Source organism: Siniperca chuatsi, linkage group LG21 (assembly GCF_020085105.1).
Source record: "Siniperca chuatsi isolate FFG_IHB_CAS linkage group LG21, ASM2008510v1, whole genome shotgun sequence".
NCBI lineage: Eukaryota > Metazoa > Chordata > Actinopteri > Centrarchiformes > Sinipercidae > Siniperca > Siniperca chuatsi.
In genome coordinates, this window is record NC_058062.1 from 12630735 (window position 1) to 12654104 (window position 23370).

The 23370-nt window shown below is 40.4% G+C and overlaps 2 protein-coding genes across 2 annotated transcripts in view; both read left to right on the forward strand.

Annotated features, from left to right (window-relative positions):
* LOC122868809 (adenylate cyclase type 9-like) overlaps positions 1-17370 on the forward strand; it is a 37062-nt gene extending 19692 nt beyond the window's left edge. The window contains exons 2-10 of the mRNA XM_044181127.1: positions 3450-3622; positions 6090-6203; positions 6617-6873; positions 7055-7157; positions 8064-8272; positions 9835-9994; positions 10312-10454; positions 10647-10670; positions 10989-17370. Of these exons, the coding sequence (XP_044037062.1) occupies positions 3450-3622; positions 6090-6203; positions 6617-6873; positions 7055-7157; positions 8064-8272; positions 9835-9994; positions 10312-10454; positions 10647-10670; positions 10989-12333 (2528 nt within the window). The 3' untranslated portion in view covers positions 12334-17370. The remainder of the gene's footprint in view (positions 1-3449; positions 3623-6089; positions 6204-6616; positions 6874-7054; positions 7158-8063; positions 8273-9834; positions 9995-10311; positions 10455-10646; positions 10671-10988) is intronic.
* A 213-nt stretch (positions 17371-17583) lies between these two features.
* Positions 17584-23370, forward strand: part of LOC122868808 (CREB-binding protein-like) — a 43631-nt gene continuing 37844 nt past the window's right edge. Inside the window, 1 exon segment of the mRNA XM_044181126.1 lies at positions 17584-18522. Coding sequence (XP_044037061.1) covers positions 18438-18522 — 85 coding nt within the window. The 5' untranslated portion in view covers positions 17584-18437.

A 23370-nucleotide genomic window follows, 5' to 3' on the forward strand; every position in this document is an offset into this window, starting at 1 on the left:
AGCCACAATTTACTGCCTGACAACACTGCAATTTCAGCTGCCAAAAGGGTGGATCGTAAAGACAAGAGATCATCCTAGAATGGCCAGGAACAGGCGCTCAAACATCTGCAGACACTTACACAACTCATGTACGCATGACACATGTTTCTCTGCTTTAGTCTGACAACGGGGGGAGCACTGAAATGTCCGAAATCAAGCCAGCAACACATTTATTTTGTTATTAGTCAAAGCCTAACATGATGTGATGGAGAGGGCAGGCCACAGCTGATCTCCTGTCACCTCCTTTAGCTATCAGCTTGCCATTGCTTCCTTCAGTTTTAAGAGTTTTATTTTAGAATTTTGACCTCTTTTCCTGTTGTGTTCACCTCTTATCCAGTTTTATATTTATATTAATATTGGGTCATTATTCTTTCATCCACTATCAAATCTTCTCTGCTCTCTGCTTTTCACCCTTTCTCTCTAGTAATGTGTTGGTGCGCATTTTATCTAGCTTGAAACACTTCATTATCTTTAATAAGCTGTTACAGTTTTGGGGAATAGAGGCTGAATGGTCCAGTGATTTCTGTTGAGGTGGATTTGGCTTGGTTCCCGTCTTATACAGTTTTATTATTACTCAGCAGGCACCATTGCTTTTACAGCAGATACAGGATTTGCATTAATCGTGACTAAATAAATTAATAAATAATACAGTGTGACTCACATCACTTTAGTAGTTTTGTGTGTTTCAGCCCGAAACGGACGTGACTGACTCAAATGCTCCCAATCTGGCTTGTAGAAATCTCAGAAAACAGACAAGAACAAGTCACACCTATACAAATCTCTACCCACAGTCGAGGGAAAATGAGACATCGTTTGACATTTCTTTGCTGCCTTACATACATCATGTCAAGATAGCTTTACCTGTGGTATTTACGCAGGTTGAGAAAACAGTGTGTGGGGAGTCAGTTTTTCTTTAGAGATATTGAGGGAAAGACTAGTGATGGGAATAACGCCTCTTTGAAGGGAGCCAAATGGCTCCGTTCCTTTCCGTTCCATTGTTCTTTTTTTCATTTTTTTTTTAGTGGTTGGAGGTTACTAGTTTTTTCTGTGAAATAATCACTAGGATAATGATAGGATAAGATTTGGATCAGATTCAAACTTAGACAGTGGCTCAGCTCAGCAATAATAGTTGGCTCTTTTTCTTATTCTCTTATTCTGTCATATTGATGGTTAAAAAGTGGAATATGTCAAGAATATTATCCTAGTTGTATAACAAAAATAACACACTAAGGAAATCGTATGGTTAATAAATAATTAAACTACACTATACAGACACTATTTCAATGTAATTTGTATGATATAATATGAAACAGAATATTTCTGCTCTGTTCAAAAATGTTATTTGCCATCATGCATTTCTTTTTCCGCGTTCGCGACTGACGAATCACTGGGAAAGACAGAAGAAGAGAGGGAGGGGAAAAGTAACCCTGTTGACCCATGAGCAAAAGCAGAAGTCATTGTATGTCATGGTGGGAAGCAGGGAAGGATTTGATTAGCAAACTAATGAAATCAGTCAACGCAGTGTGTGTGTGTGTGTCTGTGTCTCTGGATCTGTCTTAGACACACAGTCACACTCACATATTCTCAATGGCAGTCAAAAGCTCCCCTCAGTTTCCTGCTGCCTCTCCTTGCTGCTGTGCCATTCTGCATCACTGGTGCAGGGAATTAGTTCTTTGTTACTGCCGTTTACCGCCCTCATTTCCCATCCCTGAATCCTCATCCACCTGGCCATCGACCCAGCTACAGCGAAGCCGTCTATCTACACCTCTGCTCGCTGTGTGTATATGTGTTTGACTGGGTGTGTAGGTGGTTGGAGGGGGTGTTTTTTTGCGAGCATCTCATAATTGCACTTCTGTTTACATCTGTGTCTTTGTGTGCATGTTTTCTTATTTTGTGTGTGCTTCTTGAGCTGCTTATCTCAGTTTTTGTCCCATACGTTTTGTGTGTGCATGTGTATTGTTGCAATAGAGACTGTGTACCCTTGTGTCATATGTCTGGTCTCTGTGTGAGTGTGTGTGTGTGTCAGGGAGTGCAGCCCCAGGGTGACTTAGCACAGGTGAGGCAGAGGCAGGCCTGTCTGAAGTACTTAGGGCAGACGATACTCTGAGCCCTAGGTTGTGGCTCCACTGACAGTTGAATTATGTGGCTAAGCACACAGTCACAGGTACTTTACCTATGCTGCTGACATACACACACAAACACATACACACAGATACCTGTTATTGTGGTTGTGGCTTGTCACAATGCAGTGCTGACGACAAAGGGGGAAATATGAAGAGGAGTTCAGTCACTAACACTTTGTCTCCTTGGTTATCTATCTGAGCATCAAAATTGGCAACAAAAATTCAAACAAGAAGTGGGCCATATGTCTGCAATGGTGATTAAAATTTGCTCTGTGGGAGCATCCTGGTGATCCAGTGGTCTATGGGTGTGGAAAAGAAAGAAGAAATTGTACTGAGAGTGTGAAATATGCAGGCTTGTGCATTTTAAGGCATCCTACAATGTATTAAAGCAAGTGAAATGCCTTGTGTTTATAAGCAGTTGAACAATTAAAAGGACTTATCTCCACATTTCCACAATTTGGGCCAACCAGTCAGTTCAGGAGACTGAATTTTGGGCTTAAGGTTGCACAAACACACATACATACCTTATGGGAGTGATGAAAATGATAACATGTTGATAGAAGTGGGAGGACGCAGGTGTTCAAATATTTGGCCCTAACCTGTGTCTGAAACTGTTGCTGTCTCATGGTTATGGGAACCTTGCATGCATGAACTCCACACAGAGATGCCCGTGCACCTGTAGGATACATATATGAAATACTACTTATCTCATTACATAGGAAATAGATTAAGAGCGATATATGGGAGTGTTTCTAAACAGAAAATTCTTCCTCAGCCTACAGAGGAGCGGCAGAGAAATAGGTGGGTGCAAAAGAAATTACAGTGGACAAAATGGATCTGTGGACCTTTTTAAAGAAGTATTGGCTGTTCATGTCGTGGCGTTAGTCTCTTTAGCACTCCCCCTTTCTTTGGCTCATATGTATGATTCTAGATAAGAGAAAAAAAGACCTTCACAAATGCACCACACATCATATTTATGTATATGTTTATAGAAACAAGAATAACTTGTGTATGATCTTGGCTTTTTCAACTGGGAGAGATTGATATTCACTGCTTCTCCCTCTATTTATTCTAGTTTCATGCCAGAACCTGCCAATAAAATTCACTGAGGAAATTCATCCTGCCGGGTACTAAGCCTCTACTGAATCCTAAACCAACTCCACAACCACCAATACCTTCATCCACACAGGGATGACTAAATCCAACTCAGACCTGTTTCCCTTTCATCTGAGAGTAAGAACTGATCTGCACATCCTCCCCTCTCTCTCTCTGTTTCTGCCTCTCCAGGCCTGAAGACATACCTGATCTCTGGCAGGAAGGTGGAACCTTCCTCTCACTGTATTTGCTCTCAGTCGGGATTGGCTGGGCCTGAGCATGCAGATCCTCGGTTCCCCACTTCCAGGGTGCACACACCTGATGGAGCTCCTACAACTTGCACCTTGCCTCCAGACAGTGCTAAGGTGAGTGCATGCTATCTCTGAGAAAATTATATAAAAGCCATGTTGTGGAGGAAGTAAGTATATTTCTGGGATCATTTTTCATCTACTGTATATTGCCTGAGGAAGAACACTACAGCCTCTTTGATGTTCATCTTTTTTATGTGGGTGTACTAGAAGCTTTAATAATTTTTTTTTGCATGCAAGGAGCTTCATTTTTTTTCAAGTGGAGGACGTGAAAAAGAAAACGTGATGAACGTCTTTCATCCCTGTCATTACCATGCATCTGAATTTTTCCATTTGTTCTATGTAATTACATGGCTTTAACCTTGGGCATCCTGCGTGGTTAGAGCGTCTTTGTTGATTTCCCTCTTCACTTTCGGTGTACCTGCATGCATGCGCTTCCATACATGCCTACATTTGTATAGCATCTCAGTCCTCATTAAATCCTTTTTAATAAGAATCAAAGAGAAGAAAACAAAACAGGGAGATCTCCCCAGCAGGCAGTCTACTGACCCATAATCGTGTTCAGCTCATCAATCCAGAACATGTCCATCCAATATGTCCTCTTTAGCTCTGCCTGCTTTATAAGGGAAATTTATCATTTGCTTTTTTGTACCACTGGGTCATGGACTCACCAAAACTGTGCAACACATTATTCCCCTATAATTACCCTCAAAACCCTGCACCACTGTGCCTTAAATTCACCCCAATTAATCCTCCTTTCTCTGTGCACATGTGCACCCCATGATCGCTGCACAGATCTTTCAGCTCTCTGCCAGGCTAGGTGGAGGGAGGAGGGGTACTTGGGGATAAAAAGAGTCGGAAGAGGATGATGGGAGGCAGGAGAATCAGTGGGGGTCCTCGGTATGGTAATGAGCTAACTCAAGCAGGGAGATGGGAAGCCCTTCTCAGGTCTTTCTGCCTGATGATTCCTCCATTTAGAGCTTTTTATCTTCTGCGTGGCTCTCACACAAATACAGATATGGTCACGCTGAAGGATCACACTCAGGGAGCTTCAAAAAGGCTTAGAGTTGCAATGTGTAAGAATATTAGTTTAAAATATTCAAAAACTAACTAAAAATATCAACAGAATGTTTTGACGTTATGTCAAAGACATCTATGTATTGTGTTGTTGCAGAGATATCTAACCAGCAAGCCCAGGCCCGTCCTGTCTCATAATACCACTTTGTACCTCAAAAGGTGATAGTCTGATAGTATAGCTCAGGCCCTGCCGTAGTTACTGGCTCCCTGTTGCCTCTCTGATGCCTGACCTTCCTCTCACTCCTCCTGTCCCCACCTGAACACGCTGTGTCTTCGTCGTCCCTGGAGTCAGATTCCTGGTGGAGCTGCAGTAAATCACCTTGGTACTGTATTCCCTGTCGTCAAACTGGCCTCCATTTGTCACAGAAGCTGTGTTCGGTCTTGGTCCGGCCATGTGGTTCAGCTTCTGGTGCCCATTCCAGCGCCGCTCCCTGCCGGCATTCCCCGCTGGGTCCTTATTGCCCCAGGCCCGAAAACCTCCTCCTCCAGGTGGTCCAAAGCTCCTGTGCTAGAGGTGTAAACACCAACACTCCCCCGGTGCTCCGAGCTCCCAGTCCGGGCAGAGTCAGCTAATAGGACCGCTACTAGCTGCACGGCTAACTGAGCTAGCTAGCTAACGGCTGCTACAGTTAGCAGCCGTTAGCGGTTACTCTGGTGATATGCTGCCACCTATTTGTTTGGAGTATGAATTCGACAGGTCTTGCAATTCTTACACATTGCACCTTTAATGACATTTGAATGTGTGAAAGGATTTATAGTGCAAGCGTGGTCATAAATGCTTGCACTTTAATGTAGCATGTAGGCACACAGTATGTGTGAGGGTGTGCACGTGTGTGTGTTTTGGCTTCTCAATACACTTTACCTTGCACATGTCGCTGTCATTCATAGCACAGCATAACTATCACACAGATCTCTTTCTCACACACACACACACACACACACACACACACACACACACACACACATTTTCCATTCTCTTTCAAGATGATGAGTGGGATGATAAATAAAAATAAAATAAAGACCTTGAGCCCATGTAGACCTCCTCTATGCCTCTTGTTTACTCTCCATCTCCTTTTCCGTTTCTTAGTGACTGCTGTCTCTCTAGTTAGTATTGTCCTCATTGAAATAAATAATATTAAGCCAAAAAAAGATGATTGTAAGATGATTGTAAGACTTGTCACAGCATCCCTAGTTTGTGTTTAAGTGACAAGTTTTGTCTTTTTGCTGCCCTAATGCTGTTGTGATCACAGTTAATGCATGTGTTTTGTCTTTTTATCTTCCCCCAAGACTCTTACTCTTGATCTCTGCCATATTTTCATGTTTTTCTCTGCTCAAATGCTTTCCTTGATCTGTATCTCTCAATTTATTAAGTCTCTTTTATCTTTCCTGCCCCCATATGCTGCATCTTCCTCCATACTGTCCCCCTCCAAACTCTACCTCCCCGCAGTCTCCCTGTCTATCCTGCAGTGTGGTCCTGATACCAGGGGAGGATCAGGTTCTGGAGGATGGCGCGGTGCACAATGGCTGTCATGACGACCACAAGACCAGCAGCAGCAGCAAGGTTAGCCTGTTGTTGAACCAAACATATGAGACTTTTAACTGTTTATCTAAGATGATAAATGACTTTTTTCATTTTTGAGAGTTTGACACTATTAATGTGTATGTCCAGTATAGAATATTTTATGTAGTTATTTTTCCAATCAAATATTGGGGCATTGTGAACCAACTCTGGTTACATTCACTCAGGCCCAGCAGCAGAGAAGAGAGAAGGACTCAAAAGTAGTTCAAAGAAATAGAACTTCATGAGTCCCAGATAAAGTGTACCACAGACACATGCATTTAAATTGGTGTGAATGTAGCACACTCTTTAGCTTTATATTTATTCATTATTGCTGATCTATTTCCAAAGCAAAGATCCATTATCACCCCTTTTTTGGAAATTCAGGTCTTCTCTCTCCCTTCTCCTCACCTTAGGACTCTTCAAATCTGAAGTGCTCCCCAGTGGTTTCTGCAGGGCGCGGCCCCAAGGCTCTGAACGGCCTGCTCAGTCCTCAGCTGGAAGCCTTGAACAACAGCCAGACGTCACTGTGTGAGATGCTGCAGGAGAAGGAGAAGAAGACGTGGAGCGGAGGAGCCATGGGCATGGACCACTCAGCGCTCATCCCTCTACGCTCCAAGAACTTCAGGGAGAGGAGCGATGCTCACTTTGTGGATGTTATCAAAGAGGACAGGTTAGAATGACCACAAGGATAAATACATTAAACAAATCTATAACATTTAAATACACTTGATCAGCAAGTCACTCTGTTGTTAATGTGAATTTTTCAGCCAATTTTAAGCAAGCTGTTTGTAACATAAAATCCCAACTGAACATTATTTGTTTCTACTGATTTTCTTCTGTGCCTGTGACAGCCTTATGAAAGACTATTTCTACAAACCTCCCATAAACAAGCTGAGCCTAACCTTCCTGGAGAAGAGCCTGGAGTCTGCTTACAGGATAAGCTACCAGGAGGAGGTGTGTGTATGTGTATGTGTGTGTGTGTGTGTGTGTGTGTGTGCGCGTGTGTGTATACATATTTTTTTGTGCATGACATAATGGTGCCTGTATGCCTGTGTGTTTAATGGATGTGCATGCAACAGTGTGTGTCTGTTTATTTTTCACTTTATCCATGAATGCTATGAACTTAACATAGTTGTCTTTGGTCTGACTGTGATCTGACATTCATTTGAGTTTTACAACTGCCAGAGAAAACCAGTGCATTTTCATGACTCCAGTCATCCCATCTCAGCTGTCTCCATCTGTGAGCGAGAAATCTACCTGTGTTTGTGGATGTCTTTCTGCCTGTTTGTGTTTCTCTGCATGTCTGTGTCTTCTCTGGGAAGACTGTTTGTACTGCGTTATGACCAGACTGATCAAGACTGCGGCAAAGAGAAATCACTGCAAGACCTTAAAAGTAGTTTTGTATTAGGTTGTGACGTCCTCTGCTGGTGTAAACTCAGAAGTGCATTTTAACTCTTATGGCTGCAACTGTTGCTACATTGTTAAGTCTAGAGTCTGAGTCATTGACATGGTAATTGGGATAGATTTCAGTAGAGTCTTACTTAAGTCATTAAATTATTGTTGATTGTTGGATAACTCATTTCCAACTCATGCTGGATGCATTTGTGCAGCTGCTCCTTGGTTAGTTAAATATATACGGTGTGTATATATATATATATATATATATATATATATATATATATATATTTATATATATATATTCACTGACTAATTTTCATCAATGCCTTGCTCTCATTTCGGAACGCAACATTTTTCTTAATTACTACTTGTATTTTTATTAATATTCTTGCATATTTTTAAGATGTTTTATTTCTGCTATGCTTTTGTCTGTTTTTTCCTGCCTCTCTCTTTTCCTCCCAGGTGGAAACCCAAGCAGCGGTGCAGACTTTTGCCAGTCCAACATTCAGTTCTTTCCTGGACATGCTGCTGTGCTGTTCAGTGTTTCTGGCTCTCTCACTGGCCTGTTTCCTTCGACCGCTTGTCACCCAGCAGAGTCTGTCCACACCAGCAGTCATTCTGACAGCAGTAGCCACCCTGTTGGAGGTTGTGGCTCTGCTGTTTGCTATACGGTGAGATACTGAATAGAGTACAGGTCTTAAACTTCTGGCCCATGGCCCAGATCCAGCCTGCGAGACAATGTCAGAAGACCCCTGACACGTTTAGAATTTATTGATATATCTAGCTGGCAAAACATTTTTTATTTTTTTGTATTTTAATTTAGAGTAATCATTTCATTTAAAGACAGAATCTCATGATAAAAATGGGCTCTTTACTTCACATTTGACATTTAGCAAGCTGCGTCTAAGTGTGCAACTTTAACGCTATGACTAACTGCACTGTGATGTACCGCAGCACACCTGACACCAAAATGTCCATTTCTTAATATAAAAGAATGTAGGCTTAACTGTCACGAGGAAAGACAGTTTTAAGAGAGGTGGACAAGTAATAATTTTTTGTTGAATGTGATGACTTCCTGTCTCATTTGCAAGGAGAAATCTTCCTCAGGAACACAATCTCAAGGAGCATAACTTGATTAAAAATTAGGAGCAGTATGCAAGATATGAGGGAGAGGAGTTGCTCAGCTTCGGAGTGTAAATAGCTGAAATTTATTGTTATTTTTATCTTATTGTTTCTTCTACCTTCTCCCTCAGTGAGAACAACCTGACCAGTGTCCCCCAAGTAATTTGAGTTTCAGACCCCTGATAGAGAGGAACTTAAAGGGTGTTGTTTGCATGCAGACTAACTGGATTATCTTTACCTGCTTGAAATCATCAGACAACTGTAATTGAAAAACCGTTTTATGTGTAATGAAATTGTGTTAGGGTTATTAATTTACATGATAATTACATGGGCAAATTGGTGATGGGCATGTGCTTTCAAGCTTTCTAATGGGAAAATAGAGTTGGCCGTGTGACTTAGCTCTAAGTCTGTTTGAAATGTATTCAGACAGCTGGAAAGCAGAGAGAGAAAGATGGACAAGGGGAGGCACAGGAGAGAAAATGTTGGCACGGCTATTCATTTGGCTACCAGGGGAAACTCAGGCAGGGAGTATTAGAAATACGGGTCCTGGAGCAACAAGGCCCAGACACTTTTTTTTTGTTTTTTAAAAGTTTTTTTTGGCATTTCTGCTTCATTAGATAGTCACAGTAAAGAGAGTCAGGAAAGTCAGGGGAGAGAGGGAGGGGATGACATGCAGCAAAGGGCCCGGGCCAGATTCCAATCCGGGCCGCTGTGGTAAGGACTCAGCCTTGATACATGACACGCACTCTACCAGGTGAGCTACTGGGGTGCCCCCCTAGACACCTTTTTTAACATAAATGCATTTGTATTATGTGGAGTGATAAATATATTTGTCACTCAAAGTGGGTGCACTGATATTATATCCGCATTCATCTATAAAATGAGTAGGTCTTGTTTACTGACCCTTGGTTTGTGTTCATGTACTGAGAAGCTTTGTGAATACAAGCCAAGGTGTAGACAACCATGTCTGGAATCAGTTTATTATTCAGGTTGGGATCAGGCTGGGATCAAACGGGACACGCAAGTGTCAGATAAGCACTTAATTAATATTATCTCTAATACATCATAATAATCTGCATTTCAATCACAGCTTCATGTTTTTCCTCTCTAGTATGGCTTTCTACCTGGACAGTGTGCTGAATTGCACTCAGGTGCTGATGAGAGCCATTTCAGGCTGGATAGCTCGTCACTTTATAGGAGCCTTCCTGGTGTCCCTACCCACTGTGGCAGTCTACTCCCATGTCACCTGTGACATGCATCTCTCCATCCAGGTGGACTTTAACTTTCATATGTTTTTAGAAATGGATCAAGGGGGTGTTGAAAACTAGTCTTGTTATTTGGTTGCTGTCGACAGCAAATTTATTCGCTCTTGTTCAAATTGTATAGTTAGGTGAGTTTTGCTTCTGACCAGTAAAGCACCTCATCTGTAGGGCTGCCATGCTTGTACAATTTCCATCTCTGACTTAATCATGTTCAGCATATGTCTTTTTAGTTGTATAGTATGTTAATATAGCTTACAGCCAGTGTAATTTATGTGATAATCTAATAGGATCTTTTGACTAATGACTGTGCCCCATATTTTCCCCAGTTCACCATGTTCATCTGCTGTGCTGTCATCATAGCTATCATTCAGTACTGTAACTTCTGCCAACTTAGCTACTGGATGCGCTCAACTCTAGCGAGTTTGGTGGGACTAGCACTGCTTGCCTTGATCTTCAGCTCCCCCTGCAGGTATGACATACTGAAGAGACAATGAAAGGAAATGACAGAAGTTCTTGTCCAAAAATTGCATGTTCAGTAATAGTTTAGAGACAATGTGATGACACTGGGTTACTCATTTGAATTTCAAGAAAAGAGCAAGTATACATTTGATAGATGCTTTTGATGCATTATTTTATGCTACTTGTGTTTCATCTCTTTCAGTGTGGCTAAGAATCTGTTTTCCTGGTAAGTACGATGATTAGCATTGTTCGTGTCATAGTTTGTACCTGCTCATCAACCAATAAGTTCACTTGTTTTTGGTAGACAGTTGCTAGTAATCACTCTTGTGTGTTGCCTGCATGACGCACAGTTGAAATTTTGAGGTGCAAGCATGTCAAAAGCTTCCGTAGTTGTGTTTACTAACAGCTATAGAAGCTGCACATTTATTTTGAGATGCAAAATATTTATTCTGCCCTTCTGTTTTACTATTTTCCTATATCTCTCTCTCTCTCTCTCTCTCTCTCTCTCTCTCTCTCTCTCTCTCCCCCACCCTCGCTCCACCAGGTCGAATGGCCATAACAATAACAGCAACAGCTCCATCGTCATGTCTGACAGCCCAGCAGACCCAGACCCACAGCCTAGCCCACAGGCCCTGCTGGGCCCTGAGGCCTGTGTGGCCTTTTTCCTGCTCCTTCTCCTGGTCTGGTTCCTTAACCGTGAATTTGAGGTCAGTCACCGCCTGCATTACCATGGCAACGTGGAGGCTGATCAACACCGCATCAAAATCCAGAACATGAGGGACCAGGCCGACTGGCTGCTCCGCAATATCATCCCCATCCATGTGGCCGAGCAGCTGAAGGTCACCCAGAGCTACTCCAAGAACCACGACAATGTGGGTGTAATATTTGCCAGTATTGTTAACTTCAGTGAGTTTTATGAGGAAAGCTACGAGGGAGGCAAGGAGTGCTATCGTGTCCTCAACGAGCTAATTGGAGACTTTGATGAGCTGTTACGGAAGCCTGCCTTCTCAAATATTGAAAAGATCAAGACCATCGGTGCCACGTACATGGCAGCAGCAGGACTCAATGCGCAGCAGTGTGCAGATGCGGCACATCCTCATGCCCACCTCCGCGCTCTTTTTGATTTTTCCCTGGAAATGATGCATGTGGTTGATGATTTCAACAAGAACATGCTGGGCTTTGGCTTCAAGTTACGCATTGGATTCAATCATGGGCCTCTAACAGCGGGGGTGATTGGCACTACTAAGCTTCTCTACGATATCTGGGGCGACACAGTCAACATTGCCAGTCGCATGGATACTACAGGTGTGGAGTGTCGTGTCCAGGTCAGCGAGGAGAGCTATTGTGTGCTTAATGGCATGGATTATGAGTTTGATTACCGTGGCACAGTTAACGTTAAAGGCAAAGGCCAGATGAAGACCTTCCTTTACCCTAAGAGCAGTGACAGTGGCCCTGTGCCTCAATACCAACTCTCAGTCTCGCCAGAGATCCGAGCACAGGTGGATGGTAGTATTGGGCGCTCACCCACTGATGAAATCGCCAGCATGGTGCCCACAACCAGTATAAATGCAAGCAGTACCAGTACTGTGGTACCTAGTGCCAGGACTGGTTCCTCTACTACTACAGGGCTTAGCCATGAGAAAGAGGTGGACAGCCGTGAAAGACGTCCCTCTACAGACGGCAGACGATCTATGTCTCACAGTGGCGTAACATCTATACCTGTTACCAACCGAGATGGACCTCCTCCTGCAAATAAACAGCTCATCATTTCATCCCCGGTCCAGCAAAATACTCCCCAAAATTCCACAACTGTGTCCCAGAAAGACATCAAGAAGGACAAATGTGAGCATGATTATGACAGCAGTGTTGGAGAGTTAACCAGACTTTAAGAATTTTATCATAAATCCTCTACCCTTTAAGCTTTCGTTCCTGCCAGTTGGCATTTGTAGAATTGCTTTATATTTGGTCCTACCACAGGTAGAATCAGAGAGAAAGGCCTCTCCTCTGCATCAGCTAGGCAGCAGGTTGTTTTTAGTGCAAATCTGATTGGCTGATATTATCAGTGGAGGGTGCTGGCTGGACCACAAAGTGAGGCAGGCAGGAACACACAAGATGTGATGGTGGACTCTGAACCTTCTTTTGCCTGCTACAGATCCCATCGTCTCCCATTAACTTACTTGATTATCTGTACACCTTTAATCTTAATTATTTCTTTCATGTCTTTTAAGTGCCTTTAGAATAGAATAATGTGTAGACTAAGCCTTTTTGAGTAAAGGGAAGAATAACAAAGGGAAAACTGTAAATAAGCAAAATTTTTGGAGAAAATGCATTGCTTTTGTTACAATTTTACTTTGTAAACTATGTTTTGCTATGATATTTTGCCTTTTATCAAAGAAGAGCTCCGCATGATGACCTTACATATGGAAAGTGCTACAACGTGACTAGAATCATAATGTGTGTCAAGTTAAGGGAAATAAGATGTTACTCCAAGATATGTATTAGTAAAATAATTCTGCACTAGACTGCAGCAGAGCCTGTTTCCATGTTCTTCATGAAAACCAGAAAACTTTAAGAAAAGCACAGCAGAGACTAATCAATACAGGCTAAGGGCAGACGAGGCCGAGCTGCTTGTCGTGTGAGTGTATTTGCATGCATACAGTGTGTGAGTGTGTGTTTGCATGTGTTTGTGTAGTAACAAGATCAGGCAGGGTTTAATGAGGAGAGGTGCCTATGAGTTCCTTGACTGATTTGGTGAAACTGCAGGATGACAAACAGTTTAGGAACGCAGTTGGAAAAAAATAAATAAATCTCGGTTGCTGATGTGGCAGTTTTTTCTCTGGCCTTGGTTAAGGTCTTTGTATTGCCTCAGTACGGAGGCATGACGTTCTCAGCTACACTTAATCAGCGTGCTTGCAACAACAGCACCGTAGATGAGGTTAACTGTTACCAGTGTTTGTACCCTCCCCCATGAGCCAGGTTCTTATGGGAACTTAAGCTGTAATTAGTGTTGAGTATTTCAATGGATCCTACAAGGCACTACTGTACCTGTAGAGTGTCTTTAGCTGTGACTGTAGATTGATTAGAGAAGACAAGGTTTGCTATGGATTACACTGCGTGTTAGTTGATAGTGATTTTAAGACATGGATAATCAAAGTGGAATGTCACAAATCAAATTGTACTTATTGTATTTATTGTTACACAAAACTTGAACTATTCATGTGAAGTTCCCCTCTAATTTCTATGATTTGAAAGACATTACTGGATAGACGCATTAGCTGCTTCATACTTTCAGTGGCATGAAACTTAATGTAATAGCATTGTAAATGCAAAGGCAGTGCACCAAATGTATTTCATATTACCTAGGTGTTTTTACTCTTGGTGACTTCATTGGTTCATGCTATTATGTCAGATTATTAAGAAAATCAAACTGACAAAACTGTAAATTTCTCTTGTTACATATTCTTTTTCTTAGCAAAAAGGATTGTGTGCTCAGAGGCAAAAACATTTTACCATGAAATCCACTTCAGTGTCTTATTTTGGACAAATATCCTGAACAACACATTAACCTTGTATTTTAAAATTGCCATTTTTGTTACAATGTTGGCAAACAGGGAAGGACCCAAATGCAGATAGAGGAGGCAGCACAATGATTTAATAGAGCTTACTAGCAGGTACAGGTAGGTAGACAGGTACCAAACAGGTAACAGGCAGATATAAGTCCAAACATCAGAGAGGCCAATATCAACATAGCAACTGGGACGAACTGACAAAGAATAAAGGAAGGACACAGACTTAAATACGCTTAGGTGAGGGAGACAAGACACAGTTGAAACCAATGACACAGGTGAAAACACTCAAAGCAATCAACGACAGGAAGCAAAACTAACAGACACAAGAGTGAGGGAGAATATTACAAAATAAAAAAGGAAATAACAGGACAAAACCATGACAATTTCACAATCAGTACTATATCAGTACTAGTATTAAAGCAAACAAAACAAATATTGCAGAAGAAGAATGAAGAACCAATTTGCCTTCTTTTATCATCAAATAATTTATTTCAACTGCCACATTTAACATTACCCTAATAATTAAATCATTTGTTTGCTTTTTGAAAATAGGGTAGCTTGTGCCTTTTAACTTTGAACTTGATTTTCTTTATCCTTTGTCTCACTGTCTGCTCTAAGTTGCTTTAATTTCTTAAGACACTGAATATTTCTCAAAAGCTTATGGTATGGATAAGCAGGAGAATGTTTACTTTTTCACTTGAATCACCTTTAATTTTGATGAAGTTTTCTAAGGTCATGAAATTTGAGCAGTGCCTTTTCTTAATATATACAATTAAATGTAAACATACCAAAAATATTCAACATTAATTGGCCTTATTGCAGTTTTTGAATTCCTTTTTTTGGCCTTTGTGTACTGTATGTATCACTCAGATGGAGTTTAAAATGCAATAATAAGAGTTTAACATAATTGGTTTGAAAGGGAGAATTACCTTCTTTACGCTTATGAGCACACAACCCTTGTACCAGCCCAAAATATATGTTTGTTATACTACAATAAAGGGACGCTTAGAATAATTATTGTTGTTATTATCCAAGGTTACGTGCTTGATTTGTTAAGTGAGGTCATGATACTTGAGTGTAAGGTAAAGCGTATACGTTACATTTCTTTTTTCCCCTTGGTAATTTTGATAAACCCTTTTGAATTATGCGTTTTTAATGAACTTTTAACCTTTTTTTTATGGATTATTATTTTATCTGGGACAATAAGATAGGGGTGTCAACTCACAGTTTTGATTGCCACATGTTTGTTTTTATTTTTCCCCTTTTGTTTCACTGAAAACATAAGCTTAAATGTTGATTTGGTTTGATCGAGGTGTAAGTGACATTCTGAACCAGCAGAATGGCACACTGAGAAAATTTTGATGCCAAAGAGTGTCATTGCCATTTTTGTATGTTATGTCTTATCTTCTCCTTAATTTGCAGGATGTGTGGTGCATGTTCAAGAAAGGTCATTTATATATTTATGGTTAAAACACATTTGCACAAGGCACTCACTTTTTATGTACAGTATGCCTTTATATTGTATAGTATCTGAGCATTTTCTATTATTTATATAAGCGCATGTACTAGAGTATTAAATAGTCTAAAGAACTGGGCAATTTTAACAATGTTGGAATAATACTTGTGTGTTCTCTTTCCCTGCATGTGTGTAAAAAAACGTGTGGTTGTGTGTGTTTTGGAAGGGATGCTCTAATCTTAGCAGGAATGTGACCTGGACATTTTAGTCTACTTTATCATCTCAAACAGTATGACATGCTAGGATAGTAAGGCTTTAATCAATACAGCTTTCCTTTTTCTCTTAAATTTTTTTTTAAACTGGCCAAATAAAATAAGCGAGACACTACTAGATGTCTGCAGGTAGGCAGTATTTCAGTAGCCTGCTACAGTGAAGTTTTAATGAATTGTTGCTTTCTTTGAAAATGTTTTTGTATATAGCACGCTAATAGGTATGCAAGTGAAGGTTAAAACTGAATAAAGTCAGTTGCTGGGAAATGTTGTTCGGTTGAATTTATAACCTGTACACTACATCTGGTTCTGTATTTACCAGTGGTGGATTGTAACTAAGTACATGTTCTCAAGTATTGTTCTTAAGTAGCCAACAACTTTGAGGTATTTCTGTCTTATGCTGTTTTGTACTGTATGTTTTTATTACTATGCTACTCCGTTGCCTTACAATTTTACTTTTGCAGATTATGATTTTACATAAAAAACAGATCAGTTTATAAAATATGAAACATTGTTATAGATTAAACTACCCAACATACTGTATGATGAAGTAGTTTAAATTAGTTCCATCTGCTGCTTACATGTTAATGTATCAGTAATGATAAACTAATAATATATGCAAAATAACAGGGACCGTTATGCTGCATAATGAGTACTTTTACTTTCAGTAATTTAAGTAGGCCTACCTTTTGCTCATATTAGTTGTGTTCTGAATACTTCTTCTACCACTGGTATTTACTGGTACCCACATAGGGTATCAAGAGAAATGAGATTTACTTAGCGTCTTTGGTTGAGTACGTACACTATGTTTAAACAATCTGACTGCTCAGGAATGTTTAAGTGTTTGAAAAATGAAAAATAACTGAACAGTGCTCCTATCCTGATAATTATTTGTTTCAATTTCTTAACAGCTGGAGCTGGTTCAGAGCCAGTGAAGCTGTGCACAGTATGGCTCTTTTGCACATACTGTACAGAAATACTCATGGAAAATATGTGACTGTCGTAGATCTGAATAGAAAGTTGTTCTAATATAATGTATTAGTATGGGGACTTTGATGGGACACTATAATATGAAGTTAACAAAGAGGTTTTTACATTCTTTACTAAAGTAAAAGTAGCAATATCACAGTTCAAAAAGTCCTGCATTCAAAATTATACTTGAGTATAACAGTATTATTAGCTGAATGTAAAGTATCAAAGATAAAAGCTCATTATGCAGAATGGCCCCTTATCAGAGTCTTACATTATTTTATATTTTTGCATTATTGTTTTTGATGTATTAACTTGTAAGCAGCATTTTAATGGTGTATTTGGACATTGTGTAGCCAATTTGAACTACTTTATATACAGTACTACTTGTTATTTTAATATGTAGCAATGACTCACGTTTTAAAAGCTGATTAAATGCTTTGTATGAACATTTTTAATTTGTAAAATAACTATAGCTGTCAGACAAATGTTGTGGAGTAAAAATTACAATATTTCCTTCAGAAATGTAATGGAGTAGATGTATAAACTTGCATAAAATGGCAGTAATCAAGTACAGTATTTAAATGTAGGCCAGCTTCATTACTTTCCACCACCACTGGTAATATGATAAGAATAAAATAAATATATAGGAACTCTTGGGAATTTAAGTATTGCTGTTTGTATATTAACCTCGACAATGCATTGTTTTCCCCCTAAAGTGGGTGTTTTGTATTCGTAGTAGTGACTGTTGTATTTGTAAAATTTGAAGCAGGTAGCACATAGTAAATTTCAATTTTGTGGGTTATTTCTCCCTTATAAGCAACTTCACGTACGTCCACATGACGCACGGTGGGACACAGGTTTACGTCAGGGCGTCATAGCGCGACACCTCCTCCTCCTCCCCCCACAGTCTAGCTGGGAAGAAAAAAAACTTTTTTTTGTATCGGAGGAATCAACAGCCGCCATCTTGACGCGGCTCAGAATCGGGATTTCTGGGGGAGCATTAATTTTAAAAACCGATCGGAGCCACTCAGACCGGACTCAAACGGCTTTTTTCGTGTAGAAAATCGAAGTGTTAGTTCTTCCGATGAGAATTAATGCAAACATGTGAGGATTACGTGGGTTTTTATCGTCTCGAAAGCCCACTGTATATTTGATTTCCCTTTTAGAGAGCACCGCTTCTCGCCGTATCTCCGTCCCGAGACGCTGTATTTATCGGGAGACAGCGACGACAAAAATAATCCACCTCATAGAAAATATTTTTTGAATTTTGCTCTTTTTATTTAAGACCGAGATAGATTTTATGGCCGCTCGTTTCGACTGCGAAAAAAATGATTCTGTACAGACGTGAAACCGGCGATCTGCGGAGAAGGGATTTGCTTACGCCTTGTGTAATATTTTATGATTGAGTTTTATTTATTTTTCTCGAACTGAAATAATTTTTGGACGTAATTATTGAGGATAATTATGTGGGTGTTGGGTGTTGGATTATCATGGGGTGATCTTCGGCGGCGAAGCGTGGCGCTGTTGCCCTTCTTTTGAAACCTTTTTCTCCAGGCAGCATTTCGCCAGTCTGCCAGTCAAAAAAAAAAAAAAACAAACAGTTGAATTGCTCCTTTACGCATAACGTTAGGAAAAGTTACCAGTTATTACGAGGCAGAGGCCGACAAGTTGGACTGATCCTGCTGTTATTTTCCTGCATCATCCATTCATAAAATTTGCCGACCAGGATGGCTGATAATCTGCTGGATGTTGGACCCTCCACTGCAAAGCGACCCAAGCTGAATTCACCCCTCTCTGGATCAGATGGCCCAGGTAAGGACAGGACACGGTTTTACAAATGTAACTTAGGAGGGTGTGCTAGCTTGCAATGAGATTTATGTTTGTTAAACCTGCACAGTCTTGCTCCTTTTTATAGGGCTGGATGCGTCCACCTTTAGGAGAGGCGCTACGGCAAAGTAAACCCATCAGCTGGTGCTGTGCAAAAATCACAGGAAAACTGTACATACAAGTCCTTGTAGGATTCTTTGATTACATCTGCAATTGGTGTAAAAAGTGCAAACCCAGTGTCTCATCATCTTCATCACATGAGAATAACTCAACAGGGAGAGTATGCTCCCAACTTTTTTGTCTTAAAGGGTTAAAAATGAAACAACTTAATAATAGTGCTTACCCGTCATCACATCTCTGAGATACAGATGAATAAAATGTTGATAGTACATCTGAAGGGGTCTTTTCCCTTGGCACCTTTTTGGACTGGTGCTGTCTTGAGTAGTCTTGTGGCACCTGTACATTTATTACCACATGATCAAAAACATTGTGATTCCCCCCTTTTTAGAGAAACTCTTTTGCTTGCTACCCACCAGCACAGAGGAACATGTCCCTATGTATCCTTTGAGTTAGTGCCTTGCTCATTAACTCTTCAGCAGTGCAGATTCTTGACAGCACAAGCACTTGAACCTGCGTTGTCTGATAGAAAGACTATCTCTCTCAGTCTGCCACAGAAGGTTCAGCCCCTCTTTCATTCAGCAAAATGCTTGAATGGTCCATGTTAAGTTATTTGGGAAAATATCTTGGAAGATAACACATGGTTTGTACCTACATCCAACTTTCCTGCTGCAAATTTATTTGGCTAGCAAATGTGCATAACATAGCCTCCAAGCTGAGACAAATTGCTGCTATGATAACGCTCAATATTAGAAACTAGCTCCAGGGTCTGCGTCTTCACCAGTCTAACCTGCAGAGCAACTTTGCTAGATAACTTAAAAGAGTTGAACTGTTTAAAAAGAAAGTTACCTTTTTAAAAAAAAAAAAAAAAGCTTACACATTTTGTGGCCAGCACATTGCGTAATTACTTAAATTAGCCGCTGATGGCATGCCACCCTCTCATATAAGTTGTGAGCACACATTACCAGTAAAATGGTCTCCAATTGTTGTTGATGCTCTGATTTGGTTTGATTTGAATTTGGTTGATGTGGTTAGTGGTTAATGCAGAATTGTGGGCATTTACAGGATTGTTTGATGTGATGAGTTTAGCTTTATTTATAATTGATTTATCCCTCAGGATATAATCTTGTACATCCCCAGCCCTATGGCCCAAGGGAAATTTTACAGTGGTCCTCATACAGATGGGTGACAAATTAAAGGGCCGTATTCAGACCATCTCAGGCGTTGCAGTGATTAGCTTAGTTGCATATTTAGCGGCGGTGTGTGGGTGTGTTTATTTGTGCTTTAAAACGTAGCCGCTGTGAAACAATCAGAAAATAAAGTTTTATTTCTCTGATTCACTGTCTTTCTCGCTACTGGCTCTCCCTCTCCTCATTCACTCTCTCGGTCACTTGATCACCGCTGTCTCTCTCTCGCAAACAAATTACCCAAACCTAAGGAAGCTTCTTGGTATTGCTATTTTTCAGGATGACTGTGGAGCAGTTTGACCAGTCTGATCGCCGGATTGGCCACCGCAGTGTGACATCGGGTTGCGTTTCTCCAAAAGTTGATTCTGTTTAAACTTTTCCACCGTAGATCGCTGCGTTGTTTTTTTGGGGTTTTTTTTTCCGACATCCCCTGTGGTCTCCACCGCTGCAGCCTAAACCGACTACCCCCATTCAAATGAATGGGAGGACAGGCGTTTTCACCACAGCGCCTGATTTGGTCTGAACCAAATTTGGTCTAAATTTGGCCTGATTTGGGATGAACAACATTCCTCCATAAGAAATTCCCTCATGCAACCTTTTATTTAATCAGATAATCTTATTGAGATAAAGATCTCTTTTGCAAGAGAGACCTGAGTACAGCAGATAGAAAGAAAAATAAACGTAGCCAGACATAACAAAAGGACATAAAGCATCAGTCACAGACATCACTAAATAGATTTGAAGATGAAAGTTTATATAATTTGGTTTTACGGAGATGGTGGTGGAGAGCATCGTCTTACACGTTGGTTCAAAATCTTCCATAGGTGTGAAACTGGGTTGAGATCTGGTGACTGTAAAGGCTGTGGCATTTTATTCACATCATTTTCAAACTCACCAAACCATTCAGTGAGCCCTGGTGAACGGAAGCATCTGCATTTGATATGTTTCTCCACTCTTTTATTCAGATTTTTCCTTTTAATTTGTCCCCTGTCTGTATATTCTAGTTATCAACTATTATAACCATGTCCAGCCAGCCAGCCCCCAGAGCACGTAACAGGTGCATTTTTGGAAGACTTCAGCTGTAATATAAGCCCCTTTCAGTTAACCCCAAAATCAAATATACATATTTTTCCTCTTACCTGTAATGCTATTTATCCATCTCGATTGTTTTGGTGTGAGATGTAGAGTTTTGGAGATATTGGCCGTAGAGATGACTATATGGCACTTGGGGTGCTCAAAGCGCCAAATAAAAACTTTTGAAAAACTCAACAGCAATGCCTCTTTCCAGAATTCCTGACTCGGTTACTCATGATAATCCACAAACCTTGTTGTGAGCAGTTTCATGTAGAAATAATCGGTAGAAGGAAAATAGTTCCTATTTGACACTGCTCATAACAAATTCAATGAGAAGTGGTTGGAGGACGACAAATATCGTGGCTGGCTGAAATCATAAAGCGATTCGTATGAGGCGCGATGTGAACTTTGTCGCAAAACATTCAAACTTCGGACAATGGGTTGTAAAGCATGGATTCTCACATGAAATCTGAAAAACACTATGCTAGCACTCGAAAAAGTACTATACCCATTGAGTCGTTTATCGCTACTGCTAGTTTGTTTGTAACGTTACGTACTAGAGATGATTTGTCTAATGCGACTATATCTGCTCTGCAGTGGTGGAATGTAACAAAGTACTCAATTAAGTGTCTTAAGTACAAATTTTAATTACTTGTACTTGAGTCTTTTCTTTTCATGCCGCTTTCTACTTCTACTCGACCTAAAAACTATTTACTTCACTACAATTATTTGACAGCTTTAGTTACTAGCTACTTTTCAAATTACAATTTTTCATACCCTTATTAGCCTAGATGGAAAATGCATTGTCACAACACTGAAAACAGGGCTATTTTTCTGAGCTCATGAAAAGTAGACTTTTTAAGAGATACATGGTTCTCACAGGACCGCGACGCAACAAACATATGATGATCTTACAGAATATGATGCATTGCCGTAGATTACACTACCCAACAGTATATAACGTATAGGGGTCCGAAATTAACACCCGACGAGCGCCAAATGCGGGTGGATTTTTGGTTTGGCAAGTAAATCTCGGAAGCCTATCCACCACACTGGCGGACTGTAAATGTTTGTATTAAAATAGTCATGTAATAACAAACTATGCTGAGAGTCTCTGCCACGTTTTGGTGTCATTTATGGGCGCACTGCTTCTGTCCTCAGCTGTCACACACACACACATACATACTCTGACGCTACCATATGTGTTTTTACGCGCATCTACATAGTACCGTGAAACTGACCATCTCGAGCGCTCCTAGTTTTGCAGCACTGTTTACTGTACGGGACATCAGATATTCCACTAAAGTATCACTTGTCACAGGTCTGCTGCTGCAACCCGGTATCACGCCAAAGCATATAATACACACGCTGGTCCACTGCAGCAGTGTCACGTTTTCAACACGTTTTATTCCGCGGTGAAGGTACCAGTTATAAATATGCCACGTCCAACTTTCAAAATAAAGCTTGCTGAGAAACATTTCAGGTGACGGTTGCAGTTTGGTTAGGTTTAGTCACCAAAGCTACTTGGTTAAGTTAAGGAAATGATCATGATTTGGGTTAAAATAACTACTTTGTTAAAACAATCAACATTGACTATTGGTTTCACACAGGAAATGAACCTGGACTCCTGTGTGAAAGTCCTGCATTTGACCCATTACTTTAATGTTTGATCCCTAAATACATTTAATAGCAAATACTTCAATAGAATTTTGAGATCAACACTTCTTGAGTTGCATTCAGGCTTGAAATGATTAACCGTTGATCAATATATTATTGATTATTATTGTTATTTTGGCTGGTAAAAAAATATGCTTGGCCGGTGGATTTGTTCATCTACCAGTCCCCTTGGCCGGTAAGTCAAAAAGTTAATTTCGGACACTGATAAAGTAGTAAAATGTACTCATCCTTTTTTGAATGTTTTTTTTTCTATTTTTTAGACTACATGTAAATATGGGCCTATCCAATTAAATATCTATATTTATTATCACTCACATTTAATGGACTATTCCACCTATTTCAGTCACTTTCTTTGTTATAAATAAAAGATTAAAAAAATATAATTAATTGGTGTCACTGGCCAAATGGCCGGTAAATAATTTGGAATCACATCATCTAATCTTGACTCTGAGAGAAGCTATATTTCATATCCGCTGCCGCCAAGTATATATATCAAAACACCGGCTAACTGTAGCCTGTAACATTAACATGATAAACAGCAGGGCTACGGCTACGTACTGACACTCCACCACAGACACGCAAACACACCGGAGAGCCTCTTGCTGTGTTCAGACTACCGGCGCCAAAGCTACAAAACGGCCAAGCGTGGTCAGCTGCAATGTCACTATGTGTTGCTCAATCGCTCGTTGACGTAGCATAGCGTCATCTAACTTAGCTAAATAACACAGTACCACAGCTAGCCGTTACATACCTGGTGCTCCTGTAGCCAGTCTCTGCC